Here is a 21,571-nt window from a genome sequence, read left to right as displayed (position 1 = left end):
TAAGCATGAGATGTTATTTCCCAATATTGATGTTTTGTGTGTTTTGTCTTGAATAAACTGGCAAACTGTTACCCACTGTTACTGTTTGGGACTTTCAGGACTGCTAAGGTACAGTGTGAGGGTAGCACTGAACCCCAACTGAAGGCTCCATTCAGAGTAAAGCACACCCTCACTGGAAGGGGATGATGCAGTCACAATTTAGGGCCATTTAAGTCCTGAAAGAGAGCCTCTATACTGGGATCCAATGTCCTTTAATTTAACCACATTATCCTCCTACCATTATAGTATTCATCTCAACTTTCCTGTAAATTCCCCTGGAGAAGGGCCCTTAATGAAGAAATCATCTGCCTTAGGGCTATGTAAATGGCTTATTTTTACATCAATTTCTTGGCAACACTGGCAGGTCAGACATAAAACACCGTATTTCCCCAAATGGGGAAAATGTGCTATGACAAGCACCAATGCTGAAAGAGAGCTTTTAGAAGGTTGCTAATGGTGTATTTTTCCTGTCAGAGTATGTTGTGTTTTATTTTTGAAGAAAATAATCAAACAACTTAGCACTAAAAATAAAAAACAGCTCTGCAATGAAAACAAAGTAAAAAATGAGTTTTCCTGTTTATCTAAAATGTTACCACAGAAAGCCTTATTGTGTGGTTAAATGACATAATTACGCATGCTTTCCAAAAAACCACAAGATGGTCAGCATTTTTTCTATCCACAGAATTTCAGTAAGAATGTCACACTACCGAGGCATTTTTACATCCACACTGTTTAAATTAATGGTACAGCAGGATACATATGCGCAAAATAGAGAAGAAATAAATTGCTTTTACACCACTTAAAGTATCTGAAGACATTTAACTTTCTTGAACTAAAATCTAGATTTATTGTTCTCATTTACTTGGCCCAGCAGTCCTAACTTAATGTATGAAACCAAGTGGGTCTCATTCCTTGCAAAGCACATGCATTTCCCACATCTAAAACAGCTGGCACAGATCCGAATATTTGGGATCATATGGCTTGAACACAGTTCTGCTTCTCCAGCAGGAAACCATCTTTTACCCTACACAGAAGAATGACTGATTTCCCGCTTGTTCCCAGTCTGCATCCTCAAGACCAAAAGAAATGTGTTATTAGCTCTGGCAACTGAACTTTTCTCATTAAAAAAAAAAAAAAAAAAAAAAAAAAATCAGGAAAAGGGCATTCACCAGACAGGGCAGCTTAAGCAGTACCAGTGATTCAGCACCCTGATTAAACTGAATTGTGCTCTAACAGCACAAAATATAACACTGCACAAATCCAGAGAAACTCAATCAGAGCTCCAAATTCAACTCTGATTTGGTTCTGGTGCTGACAATAGAAACAGCAGCAGAATACTGACATTTCAGATCTTCACTGCACCTCCAGGTGTTTACATGTAGCTGCAGTCCTCAAGTTTTCATTATTTCTTAGTTCATGTTTGGCTACAACATGGCAAGACTTCAGTGCATTAAATATTGTGAATCTGTATTAAATCAGCTGCTGTTCTGCCACCTCCAGCAGGTTTCTGTAATCCTTGAAAGATTCAGCTACTGCTGATTTATTTCCCTTTCTCAACTTAGGCAAAAGACCAATTCTAATTACAGAACATATTTCTGAGGCCAGAAACATTTTGAAGGCATATTATGAGAAAGGATCATACTTAAGAATGAGGCAATGAACACTCAACATTAACAACTGAATAACAGTTGCTTCAAAAACCTAAGTACTCCAAAACTAACACTTACTCTACAAAAAAAAAAAGTAGAATGAACTGGACTGAACTAAAAGGAGCAGAAGAGATTCTCAACTGGCTGAAAAAGAACTGCATCCATTTTCAAAGAGAACGTAATCAGAGTCTGCAACATAAAGCAAGCTGCAGGCAAGAAGAAGTGACCTATTTCCTGTTAACTATGCATCAGTGCAGTGTTTGCTTATGGCTTGAACACACCTCTTCAACAAACATTCTTATCTTTTAGATAAATGCAAAACTAATGCTGGTTCAGATGCCATTAAACAAATAGTGGTTTACAGTATGGAAGTATTTTATGGTTTGAGGTTTTTTGAAAGAAAAAATAAACATAGTTCTTCCTGTTACACATAAATAATTTAAGGGGCTTTTTACACACCCAATGAAAACACAACCATGTTCCTAACAAAACAAACACACACCACAAACAAGCAAACAAATAACAACCAAAAAAACCCACTATTATTTAGGAATATTTCAGGTTTTATCCAACCAAGCAGATGACCCAAAAGAACCACTGAAAAGAATCCAAAGCCAAGACACACTGCAATGAGGAATTTGGCATAGGCATATTACATTTCCTTACAGAAACCTCAGTCAGGTTCAAACATACCTTCCAGATTAGACAAAAAAGGAATGTAACATGCCACCCGTCCCATAAAAAAAGCCCATTAAGTTTTGTACTAACCCCATCCTTTCGAAACATTCATCTTAAGATCACAGAGAGCCACATTTTAAACAGCAGCAAACAAAACATGAAAAATTTAACCAGTTTCTCCCACTAATTTCTTTCCACAGGAACCTGTGCCTCCTGTCCCCAGAAACTACATTTCATGTATATGAGAACTCAAAATATTTTCATAAGCAACAGGTCCTGCAAGACAATAACGAACAAAATCCCAACAGAGAGTTATACATTTCTAACTTTCCCATTTATATGCTGTATTAGTTGCTTAATTCCTATGCAACTTAGTGAAATAAACAGCTCCTAAATGCAAAGGCTTCTTCTGTACACACAGAACACTGAACTGTGCCCACTGCTTCAGGGAATGGACACAAACCAGTAAGACGAAGCATACCCATGCCTACACCAGAGGAGCAGAGGGACACACCACAAGGCAAAGGGACTCTTGTTGTCTAACCACTGCAATATGTCCACAGACTTTAGAATAGTGCTCTGGAGTCTGGTAAAAACCATAATTAAATCATGCACATAAAAGAAATTCTTAAACAGTGAAACTACTCAAATAAGCTTCTTCAAGCCCAGTTTTGTCAGAATTTGATTAGCATTTTGCATGCCATGTTCTTAGACAAAATAGGGAAAAACAGGTCAGAAAAATATTACATATTTCTTCAGTGCTGCCATAAATATAATTTTGTATGCACTGACTCCTTTGCATCTTCCTCAGCAACTACACATAGTGGAGAGCAGAAGGGTGGGACAATAAAATATTTTTCCATTAATCCTGCTCATGCAGGCTTTACTGCAATAGTAACACAAATTAAAAACTGCCTACAGGAAATGGGGGGGGGGGGGGAAGGTCTAGCTTAACAGCTGAGTTCAAGTTTAATAACCCTCACTTTCAGTCACCAAGGCAGGGTAAGATACAACACAGCATCCTTAAGAATTATTGGTAATTCTTATTTTATCTTAAAGACTAATTTAATAGTGTCACTAAAGGTCATTAGTCTTGTATCAGCATTTAGTAGTTTGTTAGTAATAAGAACTGTGCAGGATGAGACATGCAAGAGAGCATGTCCAGGGAGGTGTCTCTCAGTATAAGGTCCAGCTTCCCATCCCCAACCTTCCAGCAAGGGTACAGTATCCTTTCCAGTCCGTTTCCTAGGACTTTCTAGTAAATCAAGCCGTAAGAACTCATAACTTCTCTCACCTTTGCTATTTAAACTAAATGGAAAAAGTTACCATATTTTTGTCCTCAGGCTGCACACACATGTTCTGTATGGTACACAGACACATGCTTTCTGCTGGAACACAGCAAGTTACTGAGACTGTGTTTGTACGACTTTTAAATAAAAATAAAAAAAAAACAGAACAAAAACAAATATGGCTATTGCTTCACTTGGGATAATTCTCTACTCAGCTCTTGAAAAGAGAAAAAGCTTCACTTTTGACCTTGCTTTGTGTGCCCATCCACATACATAGGCCAATCCATGTTAGAAACCTGGCTACTCAAAAGAGCATCCAGAGTACTGTAAATCTGTAACATACAGTAGGATAAATTAGTTGGTTTTAAGAAGTAAAGGTGCCCTCATAAAATTTGTCAAGTATTTGATCTGCACAGCCTCTTGTTTAACTAGCCTGTTCAGCTATTTTAAAAAGTGAAAGTTCTATTTTAAGACTATCAGAATTACGCTCTAGCCTTTAAAACCCCATTTAATCCCAATTATGACTAAACATCAAACATCCCACAAATACTAAAGCAAGAAAGGAATTTTAATGAGAAAACAATCAAGAACTTAAAGTAGACCTAAGGAATCCATTAAAGTTTTTTGGGTTTGTTTTTGTCTAAAGGAAATGGTGCAAACTGCCCTTGCGATCCCAACGTTCTCAAGATTGCAATCTGAAGGCGCCCTTAAATGCCATGCCTTAAAAGGCAAAAAGAGTCTAGACATACTGGTAAAACAGAACATTAAAAAAATAGATGTAGGCCAGAACATTAAAGAGCACTGCCAGCTGTACTGGGGAATGCATGAAACCTTCAAGCCCAGCTTGCTGTTTGGACTTAAAAGCCTTATACAGTAGTATCTCATCCAAAATAGAAAAGAGCCCACAGACTTCCATTGCATAACTGCAAATCCACCTACTCAAGAGCAGATCTGCCTGAAGACTGCAAACAAACTTGGCACACTGCAAACAGAGGACTATAAAATGTTGTTAACAACACACAAGCCATAAGGCTCTGGTAACACCATCTTCACCTTCGCTATCACTATTCTTACTGTACTGCCATGAACTAAACATACTGAACATCCCAAAGACTTACGACACTATCCTGGAATTCTGGAAGAGCACTTATTCTGAACAGTAAAAGATATGAATGCTTAATTAAAGATGTCCTCTACATTGTTGTGAATGCTCCATCCCTGGCGGTGTTCAACACCAGGTTGGAGAGAGCGTTGGGTGACATGGTTTAGTGTGAGCTGTCTGCCCATGGTAGCAGGGTCGAAACTTAATGATGTTATGGTCTTTTCCAACCCTAACTGTTCTATGATTCTATTAGATATGAAGTTTCTAAGCATTAAATGCAACAACTAATCACTAATTAATTTGTTCACAACACTGAAGTGTCAATATCAGTTCCTAGCATGAAAATAATTTCATAAGACCAGTTATTGAAGGCTATTAAACACTTGCAGAACTGAATGCTTGTAGTCAATTCATAAAATAAGGTCACATAAAGATGACAGAACTGTTACAAACAGTGCTGTAGCACTAGTAAATTTACAGCATTTTAAAATTGTTTAGCTTCAATGTTTAGCTTAAATGAAAGCTACAGCAGAATTATCACTACCACCAGATCCAAGCACAGGACATGTTTTTACATACGGGGCATATGGCTGCTGTGCTTTTAAGCTATGCTGTAATGAAGGGAACTATCACAGACAAGTTCAGCTCATCTGCAAGCTAAACACACTGTGAACATACATACAAGAAGAAAATGTAAAGAAGTGCCTCGAACAATACATTATCCAAGCATCAACACCTGAATATCAAGTTACATATTAAAAAAAGTTTAATTGCAGACAATGCTGAAGACAGTTGTTTGGGTAAAAATGCATCATATTCTCCCACAAGCTAAGGCATTAAATATCAATTTAACCTGCATACAGACAGATTAAAACATTACGTTACTCTGCTTACTTGAAACCGCACTTCAGGCATCATGCCATTCCAGTACCATACTGCAGAGGGAGCAATTTCACCCTGGAAATGTATTACATAAAACAGTGCTTGAGATCTGTCACAGCAAAGACTGCATTACTTGATTCCAGCTGCTGCATACCGTGTGTGGGTTTCTCAGCTCAGTGGAAGAGCCCACCTCTTTGCACATAATATTTTTGACCCATCTTTCCTCTACTCATGGTTGTACATCCTTACACCTAGTCTACATAGGGTTAGTGTTATCCAGCTTTTGCTTTCCTCCTCCCATATTTGGAAGAGCTAATGGTGTAAGTTTCAGAGAAACCCGAACATCACTTCCATGGTTTTGAAGCAACTGACTACATAAACCATCTGAGAATTATTTAAAAAATAAAAATAAAATTCAGAATGTAAAGACATTTTAATCCAGCTCTAATCTAGAAGTAGTGAGTACTACCACTGCAGAGCAACAGCAGGTAACGCGCTATTAAGACGTCTATTAATTGTATGTCTAGTCCTCTTGCATATAAAATTTCAGTACAAAATGATTCATTGAGGTCTTGAAGCAAGGCAGGTATTTCTGAAATGCAATTTTGAGCACAGCATGACAAGGTGTGCAAGCTGACGGGACAAAATGATACATCAGAAATACGAAGTTCCTCCTATACTCATGATGTTACAAGAATAACACCTCTTAAATGTCTAGTCCTCCTTGGCTTCTTATCGCAAGATAATAATTAAATAACCAGGGAGGCTCATCAAGAAAAGATATTACCATCCTTATCACAGAAATTATAGACATTTCTTCTGAAAGCAGAAGTTAAAACTACTCACCATCTAGGAGAGAAATACATAACACTGTTTACTCACAGAAGAACACAGCCATGGCCAGATGGTAGCTAAGAGACACCATGAAAGAGACCAAAACCTGTTCACCTTTGTGTGGGAAGACAACCACAGTCCTTTCTTTAACTGCACACAGAAACAATGGAAAGCAAGGCTAAACAGAGTTATTTCATCATTCTTCCCTCTGTGGTGAATGTCAGTATAAAAATACCACCACACAGCAATGCAGATCTACAACCTTTAAAGAAAAATCTTTCCAAAGAGAAATCAGGAATCTGACACACTGAAGAAACATGCTTTACCTAAAGAGGGCTTCTTAAGCGTATCTGTGTACTACACACTCAATCCTTTAAATACAGTATTGCAAGTTTTTTTCTAAGACCAGATGTCAAAGATCACCAGTCTCCACTGTCATTTATAACATCTTCTGAACAAGCAGCTTACAAACACCACTGAGAAACAAAGCTCAATATACAACACACAAAGTCACAAGGATTTTTTACATAAACACACATTACTGTTTGGAAATAAGAATAAATAGAGATGATACAGTTTATCACAGATTGATTATAAATTATTAAATTAATATATGCAATCCTAGGATGTAACAGGAGAGTTATCTCCAGCTGAGGCTTGAAAAGTGGCATTTCATACACACTAAAATGTGTGTCACCTACTACGTGGATTGTGCCTACTGAGAAGCGATCACCCCAGTCAGATGAGCTGCTGGACAGTACCAAGACTACAGAGCCCTTCTTACTAGTAGAGCGCAAAACAATTTTGTCTTTGTTGTGCAGGAACATGAAGGCTGGCTAAGCACAGACAGCTGCTTTGAAGTGCATGAAGGAGTAAGAAGCACTTATGGAAAGTGGCAATGTTAACACTAGGACAAATAGCCATAAATTTGCCAGAATTAAGTTCACACCAGAAACGAAGGTTACTGTACCTCTGAAGTGCAGAACAGATAAACAAAAGCTAACTTTATGATGAAACTATCACTTCTGGCAAAAGCCATCAGCTACGGGGCTCCCTGTGACACCAAAGCTGCCTTAGAAAGCCCAGGTGGCTCCTGTAGTGGTCTCTGCTTCTCACTGAGACCACTGAATGCTTTACGTAAGTGTCCTGGGTTCCACAGGGGTCAGCACACCCGGAGTCAACTGCTTGGAAGGCAGCTATGCTCACCACTATAAATGGTTTCCTGCGGAACCCAGGACAGTAAGGATAACCTGACCACTGCGGAATGACCTTACCAGGCAGAGAACGTCCACCACTGACCTCTGCTAGGTACAGTCTAGTTTCCTGTAGCTTAGTTAACACCCCATTTACATAAAAATGAACTTTACAGTAACTATCAATTTCTTCACATCACATTCAGTGTCCAACTGGTAACTTCTACGGTTTACAGAATGACAACTATCTGGAAAGCATCAGCTCCTCACTCCAACACGAAAGTTTGCAGATGAGGAGTCACACTGCTGCAAACACAGCAGAAGAGGAGTCATGCTGCTGTGCAGCTGCACAGGAGTACTGCAAAGAGACCCAGGGAGAAAGGAGTGGGGAAGTTAAACATATAAGATGTGACACACTGGACTGTGAACACAGTGAGATGCTGAGCTGAAGAAGAAGGCAGCAATAACTCAATATGAGATACCTGAACACCTCATGACAGTTACCAACTGGATTCTAACAGTTAGCAGTTACCTTACTTTATGGAACATAAATGTTATTACTCTTAACTTCTTAATGGGAATTCTCAACAGTCTTATTAGCCATGTAGGTGTGTATTACAGGCTTTCTGAATTTTGTTTTCCTCATTACAGTAGATTCTGATAGCAATGCATTTTACTGTATTCTTGGCCTTAATCAATTTCTGGATCTGGAAACATGTAATGACAGTAAGCCACAAAACAACTTTTTCCAACACTCAGCTACTCTCCACCAATGAAGATGGAACTTTTTATTCTGAAAATTGTGAACATATGAACTGCTATTCCCACCAGATTTCATTTCTCTCAAAATCTTGCCTCCACTAATGGGCAATAGCATATGCTATAGAGAAGATGATGAGAGTAAACACACAGTGATGCTTCCCAGTACAGTCATCAGCAACTTGTAGCTCAGAGACCTCCCAAGCAGAAGTATTACCTTCTTTAAAAGGAATCTCTGATGGATTTTTGTAGCATTTGGAATAGACACAAAGAAAGTCTAGAGCTGTTTGATCCACAGAGGCTGTCACTAATCACCACAAATGCCATCTGCTTTTAAACTAGCACACAGTAAGGTTTTTCCAACACTTGCTCCTTCTATCCGAAGGTTGCTCTGTGATCTTACTGCTCCAGTTAAAACCACTCCTGTCTACCACCAGTATCACAAGAACTGATCAGGAACAATTTTCACATAAGATGTTAGAGGTGAGAGATGTTACTCTAAATAAATTGCCTGTGAAAACCTGGCATCAGGTGAGAACCAACAGGGCTCCCAGTACGTTCCTGCTCTGTTTTCTTCCCACTCACCTGGAGGCCCCATGAACTGCTCACAAGAAGCCACAGTTTCCAAAGAAAAAGAAAAACAGAGAACAAGCAGTCACGACTCACCATGGGAATTTCAGCAGGAAATACACATCTATACCCAACTTCAAAGATAATAAGAGCCTTGAAGGTGCAGAATTATAACAATCTAGAAAAAATAATAATGCACTGAGAAAAGCTGAAGAGAAAAGTAGTCAGGGCAAAAAAAAAGCAAGCAATCTCATCTAAAGAGAAACTATTTCCAGCAAAGAGGTGGTACCTGCACCAGCCTGTCTCTTCAGGATGACAGCAATGCCCCCCCCCCCCCGATTCCTCACTTAGTAAACACCTTCCTTCAGCAAGGACACTCAAAAAGGAGAGACTCTCCATAAGAAATTCAAGGGAATGAGGGAAAAAAGCACTGAAGTGAAACAAATCATTTGATGATGTCCATAGAAAAGTTTTCCAGGGATATCTGATTATTGTACAATAATCTCCATGGGAAGCATTAAAGCCCCTGAAAGCATGAGAAACACAGAATCATGCCAAAGAGTAATGAAAATAAACTCTAATGAGCTTTTCAGCTCTGGTCTCCAAGGGCGGCTATCTGATCTTTCACATGTGCCATAAGGCAAGGTACTGCTCCATCTAAATGCTAGGAAGTCAGCTGAGACAATTTCCACATAGATTTCAACTTCCCAAAGGAAAAGCATTTCTTTGGTTAGTACACACACATACTGGCTTTCAAGTTCAAACCCTCATTATAAAAAGGCACAACAGCAAACATGACAGCTCCACAGTACTGTACAACCTTCCCTCCTATACCGCCTACTTGCCAACTGCCTGATATACTATCAAGGTGTCCCAGCCACCCCAGCAGCCCAGAACACTCCTTTGCTGATACAACCCAACATGCACCATGTTCCTTCCTTTGAGATTCTTCCTTAAAGAGGAGTACAGCTGCAGCCCCGGTTTCAGCAGATGTTCCCTCAGAGATCCAAACTAACACACAGACAACTTTTTCAAAAGAACAGTAATTCACAGGCGAAAGAGCTACTTTCCGAAAAGGTCACTTACCTACAACTTCCAAAAAGCGGAAAATCAGTTCAACACTAAGCTGCTCCATACAGGGCCTTTTTAGTACTTCCTTGCTGTTCTTCATATTGATATTATTGACCATTAGCAGGCAGACATATGTACTACATAACTGTTCAATTTAACCATGAATATGAATAAGAAGCCCTAAGTAGTAAAACGTAGTTTTATTAGTTTGCATACCCAACTTAAAAATAACAAAAACCCATACTGTTATGCAACTTCTTCTGGGAGTCCAGGGAAAGAAAACTAAACTAAGACTCACAAATAAGCTGCCCAATACTACACATTAATTGGTTATGATAACAATTCATGTATTAGATCAGTGCCCCTTTAAAGGGCAATTTAGGGTATATTTTCTTGAAATGTTAATAAATATGAGTTAAAACTATTCTCCCCTGTAGCAGCACTTTAATTACCACATGCAAAAAATGTCATACTGCTTTCCCTCTTGTAATAATTCCTGTGACAATATTCTGAATAAAGACAAATCTACCACAAAAAATAATAAAGCTCTACAATCGCTTTTTCAGTTACATGGTTTGGTTTTTTTTTTTTCATGTTCCCTGGTCCTTTGAATTTGAATGGGCATTGAGAAGATCCTTTTAAGCCACATCAGTTCACACAATCATCACACACAGCACTAGGAACTAATTTGCAGGAAGTCCTTCAACTGAAGATTAGAATAAACAGCAATGTTTGTCTTGAGCTGATACTTTTGTCTGCCAATCATGTATGTATTTTAAGACAAATCCTGATGCTACATGAGCACAGACCTTGCAATTTTTCCTGTAGCACTCTTTTTACTAGAATATATTTAGAGACCTTATATCTAAATAGGTACTTGTCTTTGTTTTCTTGTGTGCAATAAGGGGTGCAACAAATGAGTTCCTCCTTGGTTTTACGAGCTAGATCTCTATACTATGGCCTTTGACACATTTTAGTGCCTACAGTACTTTTGTAAAGATATTATTAAACATGATAATTTAAATAATGATACCTGGCAAATAAGCAAATTAAGTACACTCCAGAATGTGTTCTTTCTTTTCCTAAATTGCTCAGTTTTCCATTGGCTTGCAAAATTCAGCAGCCTGCTGTACCAGTCATTACCATGAACTGGAGCTTCTTTCGAGTACAACTATGCAGAAGCTAAATGTGCCAGGATGATATACAGGCTTCCACCTAATACTAGCTAATTTAATTTCTGTTAGCTTTTAATTCATATTAGCTTCTGGCCTACTGGATTCATACGCTCCATAAAAACCACAGGCAACAGCTCAGATCCCCCTTTTTAATAAGGCACAAAACACTACTCAGCTCCCCTGAAGATACTAACATGCAATCATACACCTTTCTATCAATGTCCTGGAAATAGCAATATCTTTGTTCAACAGACAAGAAAACTCCTGTACCTGTAACCCCAGTACAGTGTGGGTTTCCCCCATGACTCTTTGCAATGCTTAAAAACTTAAGAGGTGTACTCCACATTCTTTGGAACTCATTCCAAGCAAATCACAGTTTAACAATAAAGGATTTACTTACTCATCATCCATAATCACTCATTTTAATTACAAGCTTTTAATGTGACTTGCCACAATTATCAGTGTACTACTGAAAGGATCAGCAGCAGAGCAGAAACAAAAATCCTGAGGGCAGATTATTTCACCACATTAGGCAGCACCACCCCAGGATTTCTACCACATGGGCAATTTTTAACAGTTCCAAGACAGGTAGATGTTGCACAATGATGCAGATTCTTTGGCTTCAATCCTGAAAACACATAACACAAGTACAGCTATTCCCTGTACAGCTATCCCCTGTTGTTAAGACTACTCAGGTAACACACTCATTGCTACCACTTGCAGACCTCAGATTCCATTCTACACTAAGGAGATGAGAAGGAACCAAATGGCACTTCCAAACACTGGATTTTACTGGGTATTCATAAAAAAATCATCACATATTCATCATCACAGCCTTCTATGAACTTGTGTCACTGCTGAACCTAGGATACTGTGAATGCATTTTACATGAAACCTTTACGTGCAACCTTTGTCTTGTACTAACCAGTAGCGATTTTAAATGCTGAACTTAAACATAAGAAATACCAAAATGTTTCCGTCCTCAAAGAACTCACCCGTTTTAAGGGAAAACAATCTGTAGCACTCCGTGAGAAACTACTTAAAAATTTATTTCAAACTTACTGGCATTTTCATGAAACACCCATTTTAAAATAGCCTGAAAGATACATCTGTTGATTAAAAATATGTTAGCATCACAGTGACTTAGAAAATGGATCGATGAGAACAAGCATCATCATCATCACCAGAACAAGAACGAAGAAAACCCTTAGGTGTCACTACACACATTTATCTTCTGTGATGCTCCATGACTTGCACCACTTCATAGAACTCAGCAGTTTAGCTGTTCAAAGTACATTAACAAATACAGCTCACAGCCTGTTTCAGAACAGAAAAACACGGGTTCGGGGTTGTTCTGTTGTATTCTGTTTTTCCCCAGAGGCTCTTTTCCTCTCCTCTGTGCGCTTCAACACAAGCCACCGCTGTGCAGGCCAGAGCAGCCCAAGGGGTGGACCCATCGCGGAGCTCCACCGCGGGGCAGCAGCAGGGACCCCGCACACACCAGGCACCGGGGCACCTCCAGCCACAGCCGCGCCACTCTCCAACGCCTCTACGGTAAATCATCGACGTGAACCCACAGTAAACACTAAAACTGGTCAGTTGGCTTTTTCTTTTTAAGCTCCACAGACGCTGTAGTGATGGAGTTCTCCGAACACCCGTGACCACAGGCACGGGCAGGCCCTGGCACACACGCTGAGGCGAAATACGCTCCTAAACCCCACCGACACAGCGGAACGCCCCTGCAAAACCCACCGTAATGGAGGCCTGACCCGGGCCGTTTCCCGCTGCAAGGGGAAGCCGCACCACCTGACCTGGCAAGCCCGGGCCGACCTCGAGACCCCACAAACCCGGCAGCGGGGCGGCACGGCGGGAGCCGGGAGGGCAGCCCGGGCCGAACCGCCCCCCACTCCCGGCATGGGGCCGACCCGGCCCCTCGCACCCGGCGGTGACACCGCGCTCCCGGCCGCCTGAAATGGAGGACGTTGGGCCGCGGCCAGCGCCGCACCCGCAGGTACGCACCTCGCCGGCAGGCGAGCGGCACGGCCCCACCGCCGCGGGAGCCTTTCCTCTGCTCCCCGCCCTTACCGGTGCGGGGGAAGAAGCTCCACCGGGCGCCCCAGGCCCACTCCCCGCCCGTGGTACCTACCACCTCGGCCAGCTTGATCTTGCCGAGGGTGCCCCGCAGGTAGTCCAGGTCGCAGCGGAGGCCGCCGAGCCCCCGGCGCTGGCTGACGGGCTCCGTAGTGGGCTGGTAGGGACTGCTGGTCCCCGAGATCATGGAGGTGCTGGACGCCTCGCCATCGAAGCCCTCCAAGTCATCGCCGTTCCTCATGGTACCGGTGGGGCAGGGGCCGGTGCCGCCGCGCTGCTGAGGGAATGGCCGCGGAGCTCCGGCCCGCGCCGAGCCTCGCCGCGCTTGCCTAGCGGAGCGCCGGCTGCATGGCCATCCCCATCCCCATCCCCGTCCCCGTCCCCGCGTCAGGCGCAGCGGTGCGGGGACAGCGAGGGCAGCATGGTGCGATGCGAGGAGGAGAGCTTCCTGCGCCCCGCCGCTCGGGGGCGCACTCTCCCCGCACAGGGGCTCGAAGGAGCCGCCGTGCCCCGGCCAGCCGCAGCGCGTCCGGACAGGGCTGGAGCTGAGGCAGGCACCGGGACGCCGTCGTCGCCCGCACCCCGCGGTTCGCTCCGCACTCTTGTCCCAGCAGAAGCAGCTCTGCCGCGCTCCGCTCCACTCCGGTCCGACCGGGGCTGCTGCCGCTCCTCCCCTTGCGCTCAGCGGAAAGGGCGGGGAGAGCCCGCCCCGCCGGGCGCGCCGACACCGGGCGGTGCCTCCACCGGCCCGCGCCCGCCCGCCCCTCCCTGCCCCGCGACCGGCACCTGCCCCCGGTCCCGCTCCGCCCGGGGCCGGGTCCCTGCGCTCGGCGGGCGGTGGGGCACGGCTGGTAGCGCCCGAGGTGGTGGCCCTCGGGAAGGCGTCAGCGCGGGTGTGGGAAGGCCGGCAGGGAGTCGGTGAGCCTGGCTGCGGGAGCCGCTGCAGAAGAGAAGGTTCCGGGGGACCTTACCACAGCCTTTCGGTTCTTGAAAGGGCCTGTAGGAAAGATGGGGAGAGACTGCTTAGCAGGGCCTGCAGCGACAGGACAAGGGGTGATGGTTTTAAAGTAAAAGAGGGGAGGTTGAGGCTGGACATGAGGAAAGAATTCTTTACAGTGATCCTGGCACAGTCGCCCAGAGAGGTGGATGAACCATCCCTGGAGACATTCAAGGCCAGGGTGGATGTGGTACTGGACAACCTGAGCCAGTTGAAGATGTCTCTGCTCATACAAGGGGGTTGGAACTGGATGACTTTTGAAGGTCCCTTCTGACCCAAAGTGTTCTGTGATTCTGTGGTACTGACATTTTAAAGTGTGGTCATAGCTCAGGATTAGTCCCTTGAGACACACAGAGCAGTTCACACCACTCAGAATTACACTTTGAAGCTGTTAGGATGCTGCAGCCACAGTATTTTGAACACTGGAAACCTCCAGGGTATTCTTCCATAAGTGTTAGAACAGTTCAAAGTGTAATTTTCAGTAGTGAATGGTTCGCTTTGACAGGGTCTGAACCACTTTTTGGGAACACTTATGTCACCATAAATAAGGAGAAATCACGACATAATCTGGCAAATACAGGTGTGTCAAATGCAGCTGAGAAAGTTTTTACGTGAGGAGAGCCAGGCAGGCTGCTGTGCAACAGTTCTCAAACTGAAATTCAAGTGTTTGGTGTTGCATCCTGTGATGTACCAGCTTTATCTGCCAGATCCCAGCTCTTCTTTCATGGACAGTCTGCCCTGTTTTCTCTTATTTCACATTACCAATACAGGACTTTCACATGCATTATTCTTCTAGCATCTTCCTCTGACCTCCAAGAGTCTTTCTTACTGGTACATTTTTCCCTTTTCCATTAACACTATGGGTTATCAACCTTGGGGTTGATTTCCTTTCCAGTTACCTCTGTGTTCTGCTTCATTTCTCCCTTTTGGTTCCCTTGAAAACCCTTTAATCTTTCTTTTTGAGGGTTCTGCCCGGTACCATGTGAATTTTAATTTCAAGATATTTTTCTTCTTTAGCCAGTGTATCAATCAAACACAGGAAGCAAGGCCAAAGAGACAGACTCAGAGCACATCAGCGAAAGACTCGGGGGTTTGCCTACCATTAGTGTTCACTGCTTGGTTAACTGGAGACACAGTTCAGAGCATGCAGGCAAGAGAAAGCTTCTTAGCTTCACTGCTATACCAGGCTGCTGGAAGAGACCAATATTCTCCAGTGAGATGAAAAGTTCAGGAACATGCCTAAGAAAACACAGACATTGCCCTTTGGTGAAGAGCAAATGGCAGGCAAATGAAAACCTGAGAAGGGTGTGAAGGATGGTAACTTCTGCTTGGGTCACATGAAACTAACCTAACAATCCAAAACCATAAACAAAAGGGAAAAGTCCTGTGCTGGCTGGCACAGGACTGGCCATGATGGGCTGGCAGGTTTCATAGAATCATAGAATAGTTAGGATTAGAAAGGACCTTAAGATCATCAAGTTCCAACCCCCTTGCCATGGGCAGGGACCCCTCACATGAAACCATGACACCCAAGGCTCTGTCCAACCTGGCCTTGAACACCACAGGGATGGAGCATTCACAGCCTCCCTGGGCAACCCATTCCAGTGCCTCACCACCCTAACAGGAAAGAACTTCTTCCTTATATCCAATCGAAACTTTCCCTGTTTGAGTTTTAATCCATTACCCCTTGTCCTGTCACTACAGTCTCTAATGAAGAGTCCCTCCCCAGCACCCTTATAGGCCCCCTTCAGATACTGGAAGGCTGCTATGAGGTCTCCAAGCAGCCTTCTCTTCTCCAGGCTGAACAGCCCCAGCTTTCTCATCCTGCCTTTATACAGGAGGTGCTCCAGTCCCCTGATCATCCTCATGGCCTTCTTCTGGACTTGTTCCAACAGTTCCATGTCCTTTTATGTTGAGGACACCAGAACTGCACACAATATTCCAGGTGAGGTCTCACAAGAGCAGAGGAGAGGGGCAGGATCACCTCCTTTGACCTGCTGGTCACACTCATTTCGCAGTCTTATTTCAGGTCTTGTATAACTCTGGGAGCCTCACAAAGGTCCTTTTCTTGCAGGAAAATCACATGTAGGTGATTGCCACTTCCAAGAGATTCTCTGGATTCTTTTTAACCGAAGGCTCCACAGCTCTTTTGGGATCACAGGTTACCCACATTCACCTATAGAGACATGTACCACTTGTTCTGAGGGACTCCTGTGGTAGTCATAGAAAATTATCCTGAGCAAAACAGTAACGACATTTTTGAAACATGCGGTATTATTTTGGTGTATCTTTTTCAGTTTTAACCGAAACACATCAGTATGTTGAAAGAGAATCAAAAGGTGGAATCGCAGAGAGCAAATGAAGGTCAAAGGGAGAGATGACTGAATGATTTAAGAAGGCGGCTAGGTGAGGTGGGGGACACAAAGTTCAAATGTATTTAAATCATTAGAGCATTTTGAGAATCTGATGCAGTATGGACTCCCTGCAACCCCTCTGTTCGTCAGAGTGCTAACTGCCCGGGTAGTGGAGGCACAGTGTGTTCTCTCTGCTCTTGTTTGAAGTGTCACCTGAACAATTGTGACGCCTGTTTGCCCAGCGTCACAGACAGTGGTTTCACAGCCGTTCCAGGGCAACAGGACACGGGCATCACCACCTATGGCGACCATGCCCCTTCCAGCACAGAACTGCCGGCATCCCCCTCACTCCAAACAGCACCATGGCAATGCCAAGCCATAGTGGGCAGTTTCTGGTGTCCTCCTGGACGGGTGGGTGGGCTGGAGAGACTTGGGAATGGCTCGTGAGGTTGCTGCCAGCATTTAACAAAGGAATCCCTTACACACGTTCTTGCCTGAAACAGTACCTTTTGAGTCTGCTCTGTAGCGCTGGAAGAAAAGCAACTTCCAAGTTTAGTACATAAATAAAAGTATTGATCCAGTAAAAAGGTCATTGTGTTCATCCAACACAAATCACACTGTTTTCAGATAACTTTGTTTTTAGAAGTTCATAAGCTTTTCAAACACAGCCTGCCACTAGGACAGTGGGGAACTAGGTCAACGATCAGTGCTGAAAACACTACCACAGTTTCAAGCTAATCAGATCACTGAAGTCATCAGAGTGGGCTTCATATCCAGTATCACTGAACAGTGAAAGCAAGGAAGAAACAGCACAGAGGGGGGAGGAAATCCAAGTATGCTATTCATAGACACTATAATTACATGATCCAAAATCCGTATTTTTACAGAATGGCCAACTGAGCTTTGACAGAATTAAAAGCGTCCCATCAGAAAGAATCTTGATAATGAAAGAATCTCCATTTATCTCCACTGGTGATAAATGAAAACCAACTGGTGATGTAGTTGTAAAAAGCAGTGCAAAGAGAATCTTCAATATTATCACTGATCAAAGTGAAGAAAATCACCCTCATCTCTCATGTTTGATCTCAGCCACTTACAGAGCCTTTAATAAACTTGTGAACTCCTTGTGGGTTCATTTCATTAAGCACATTTAAGTTTTATTTTCAACATTAAAGTGTGTGATTCTATTGCAACTGGGTAGGAATACCGACTTAAAAGCAGATTTTTAGAGCTGCATTAATGTTTTTTAACACACTTAAAATAATCTAATATTTATACATAAAATTTTGTCGTTCTGAATGGTGCTTATTACAAACGGTGCTTAAGTGTAGTTAAGAGCATGAAAGGAATTAGAATCCTAACAGAAAGTTACATCTGTGCAAGTACCTGAAAATTGCTCAGAGGTTCTTTAAGAAAATGCTCCAGTATTTCCACATGACCTACCAAAGGGAAGGAGCACTGGTATGCTGCCAAATTCCAAGAGAGCTGAGCAGTGATTAGAGTTTAACTCTGGCATCAGAGAGGAGGCTTTTTCCCCCTTGAATTTCTCTCTGTAAAAAATGATGAAGCTTTTTCTCAACTTTTCATTTGGGAGGAAAAAAAAAAACCCTACTAAATCCCACCCTAAGAAGCTAATAAAGAACTTGCTTTAGGAAAACATCTGGTATTTTCAAGTGGCTTGAGTAAACTGTCCATTTTCACAGTGTGGCATGCACACTTTGATTCTGTAGCCATGAGCAACATGGGAAGCAGACAAATAATTTTGCTGAGTCAGAGTTAGGAATTAATGCAAGAGGAATAAGCTGTAAGTTCTGACATGGCCTTTAAGCAGAAGGAAAACTGGACAGAATGAAGGGGCATCATGCAGCCAGGTATCTATAACTAGTAGAGGATAACTGAGGCTGAATGGTACAGCAGTATAGCAGTGCTGATTCCTACTTCCCCACATCCAACCACAACTGAAGGAGCATAGCACAACCCCACATAGTAAGACCCCTCAGCATAAAGGCATCTAATTCTAACGAGCTGAATTCATACCATCCCAGACTGGTTTGGGTTGGAAGGGATCTTAAAGCTCATCCAGTTCCAACCCCCTGCTGTGGGCAGGGACACCTTTCCACTAGAGCAGATTGCTCCAGGCCCCATCCAACCTGGCCTTGAACACTGCCAGGGATGGGGCAGCCACAGCTTCTCTGGGCACCCTGTGCCAGTGTCTGACCTCAGTCACACCAACTGAGGAAAGTACAAAGAGAAGCAGAGAGGACAGAAACTGATTTGAACAGCAATCTGTAAAAGCTTCTTCCACTGAATATCCAGAGAATATTCCGACAGCATAGTACCTGCCTCTCAAATTAGAGGGTTTGGTCAGGGTGCTTCAGGTATGTACCGACAAAGCACAGCAAGTGAGTCTCTCGGCTTCTTATCTGGATAGAAAAGTGCAGCTTCAGTAACAGAGAGTGTAGGTGAATCCTATTCCTGTCCTGCACTCTAACATTACCCCATAGCGCTGTTTCAACACCTTTACAAGTATTCCAGCCCTTATGCTTTGGAAAATGAATGGAGCTGCCTTGGAAGACCCTACTGGCTTTGTGTGCTTCAGTTACAACTTCCCCCAGTACGAGCACCACAGGCAGCCATCAGGTCTGACAGCACTGGCTGGAGGTCACCACAAGACCTGTCCCTGTATGGAGTAGGCTTCACCCTTAAGAGGACAAGTAGAAGTGTCCAGCAGACATTCTGCATAGTAAGGAGGTGAAAATAATTTCTATAAAAAATAGAAGCAAACCCTTATATTTTTAAGAAAAGTGCCAGCAGACCTTTAATGGTGCTGGGAACCAGCCAAGACTGAGAGTTATGTTTCTTTTGAAAGAATCTTGTATAATGAAGCACACTGAAAAATATGCAGAGAGACTGACAGCAGTGTTTATTTTATTCATGGCACTACATTTATTCAGGGAACAGAGGAAAAGAACCCCACCTGGCTCTGAGAAAAGAGATGGTCTTCTTCCAACAGTACCATAAAAACACACATGCCTAGAACAAAAGGTCAGAATTCACTAATTCCCTCTGACTCTGTGGGCATGGTCATGTATGGCCACTGCGATATCCCATGTTTTTACAGCAAGAGATAGCGTGTGTAGGGTACAGCAGGCCTTTGGAGGGAAAAGGCCCATTTTTATTTGTTGAAGAAGTGGGAAGCTGAAGGGGAGGATGAAAAAATTGTATAAACCATGTTTTATAAGCAAAGTTTTAAAGGTCCCTTAGCAAGCTTAAATGAAAAAAATATATAAAGAAAAAGATGAAGTACACTCACTACATTCTTTCTTTCCACCGACGAAATGGGCCAGTGAAAACAACTGACCTCAACTGGTTTAATACCGTGTGTGCTGTTACCTAATCGATCCAATCCGTGCCCCACGCTCCTGGTGGGGAGCTGCAAGCATTCAACAAGTTAATTTTTTAATTATCCTTCTGAATCTGTTTCACTTGCAGCTAAACTGCAGTTTATTGCTAACATTAGCTAGCATGACAACAGTTCAAAGAATATGCCTTTTTTTCAACAGCACTTAATTCCTCCATGCAGCAGAGCTTTATACTCAGCTAATTTGGCTCGTTCCCTTGCAGACTATTTCTTCAGTTATGTGGGTCTTCAACATGTACAGGAAAGTTTTGCCTTTTAAGGTTTGGGTTTGTTTGGGGGATTTTTTTCTTTCTTTCTTTTTTTTTTTAAACAGGGAAAATAATTTCAAGTCTTCCATCACTGGCTATAAACTCAAGGCTGGCATATGGCCCTAACTCTACAAAGCCATACACAGCGGAACTAATAAATCCTGATTCCTTGCAGAACTATGTCTTCTCTTACTACCTTCCCCACCTCACCCCTCCCACTCAGCCCAATAACCCAGCTCCCTCCCAAGGGTCCCTTTTCACACACAGCAGGCTTAGCTGCTATTTATGTCCTCAAACTACTGCTTGAGCAAAAAGGAAGCAAGCGCTATGCCAGGTTCCATGTGTGCAGACCGACAGATTGTTGTTTGGCTTGTCTCGCCTATGAACTAGCCAAACTTACTTGGCAATCCCTACCTAAAGCAGAGGAAGACTTTGTATTTATTGTCTCCACCTAGGCACTAATTTTCATGCAACTGGTATTAAGTCAGCTATCTGAGAGCTTTTTCTTGCTACTGAAGTTGGCCAAAAGATTTACGTTATTTTTGAGGAGGGAAGAGAACAGGACAGAGCACAAATCCAAAAGCAGAGGAAACCATGCTAAAAATATTTTAAATAGGACAGCATTCTCTTAATAGTGGTGCTACACTTCTGTTCAGCTAAAAGGTGACTTGGAGAGATTTAGACAAGGCTTTTGCTAAGTCTGAAACTATCAGATTGTGCTGATTTCACTGGCACCTTCTAACTGCATTGCAAGGTATGGGTAAAACCATCCTAATATAGGTAAACAGCTGCTAATTATAGCTGCCTACTGACAAATGCAGTATTTTTCTGGGGCATGAGTACTTTTCCCAGGAAAATAAACCTGTGTGTAACAATCCAGGTCTGTAACACACACACATCTCAGTATTAATTCAGTAACCCCAATCGCTATCATACACCAAAGGCTAAAAATATACCACTTGTTTCAAAACCAGCCCATTACAACAGGAACTAACAATTATTATCACCAGATATTGCCAGCTGACAGCTGTTGAGTATTTGTGAGCTGGGTCACACAGTGAGATTACAGCACAGATTATAAAAGTCTTTATTACTCTCCTTACCAGGCTCCACACCTAAATTAGATAAATCCAGCTCTGGGTTTGGCTGGAGGTGACAAGAGCTCTCCCCAGCCTTGTCCCTTTGTGCCTCTGGATTTAAGAGATTTTCTGTGCAGTGA

General features: G+C 42.9%; 1 protein-coding gene across 1 annotated transcript in view; it reads right to left on the bottom strand.

Annotated features, from left to right (window-relative positions):
* CMTM4 (CKLF like MARVEL transmembrane domain containing 4) overlaps nt 1–13,692 on the bottom strand; it is a 32,568-nt gene extending 18,876 nt beyond the window's left edge. The window contains exon 1 of the mRNA XM_062618245.1: nt 13,388–13,692. Within this exon, the coding sequence (XP_062474229.1) occupies nt 13,388–13,573 (186 nt within the window). The 5' untranslated portion in view covers nt 13,574–13,692. The remainder of the gene's footprint in view (nt 1–13,387) is intronic.
* Nucleotides 13,693–21,571: the final 7,879 nt, after the last annotated feature.

Source organism: Pezoporus occidentalis, unplaced genomic scaffold, assembly GCF_034315485.1.
Source record: "Pezoporus occidentalis ecotype Australia unplaced genomic scaffold, CSIRO_AGI_Poc_V1 ctg20, whole genome shotgun sequence".
Lineage (NCBI taxonomy): Eukaryota > Metazoa > Chordata > Aves > Psittaciformes > Psittacidae > Pezoporus > Pezoporus occidentalis.
The sequence above is the reverse complement of the archived record's forward strand: the minus strand, read 5'-3'. Positions and strand labels throughout refer to the sequence as shown.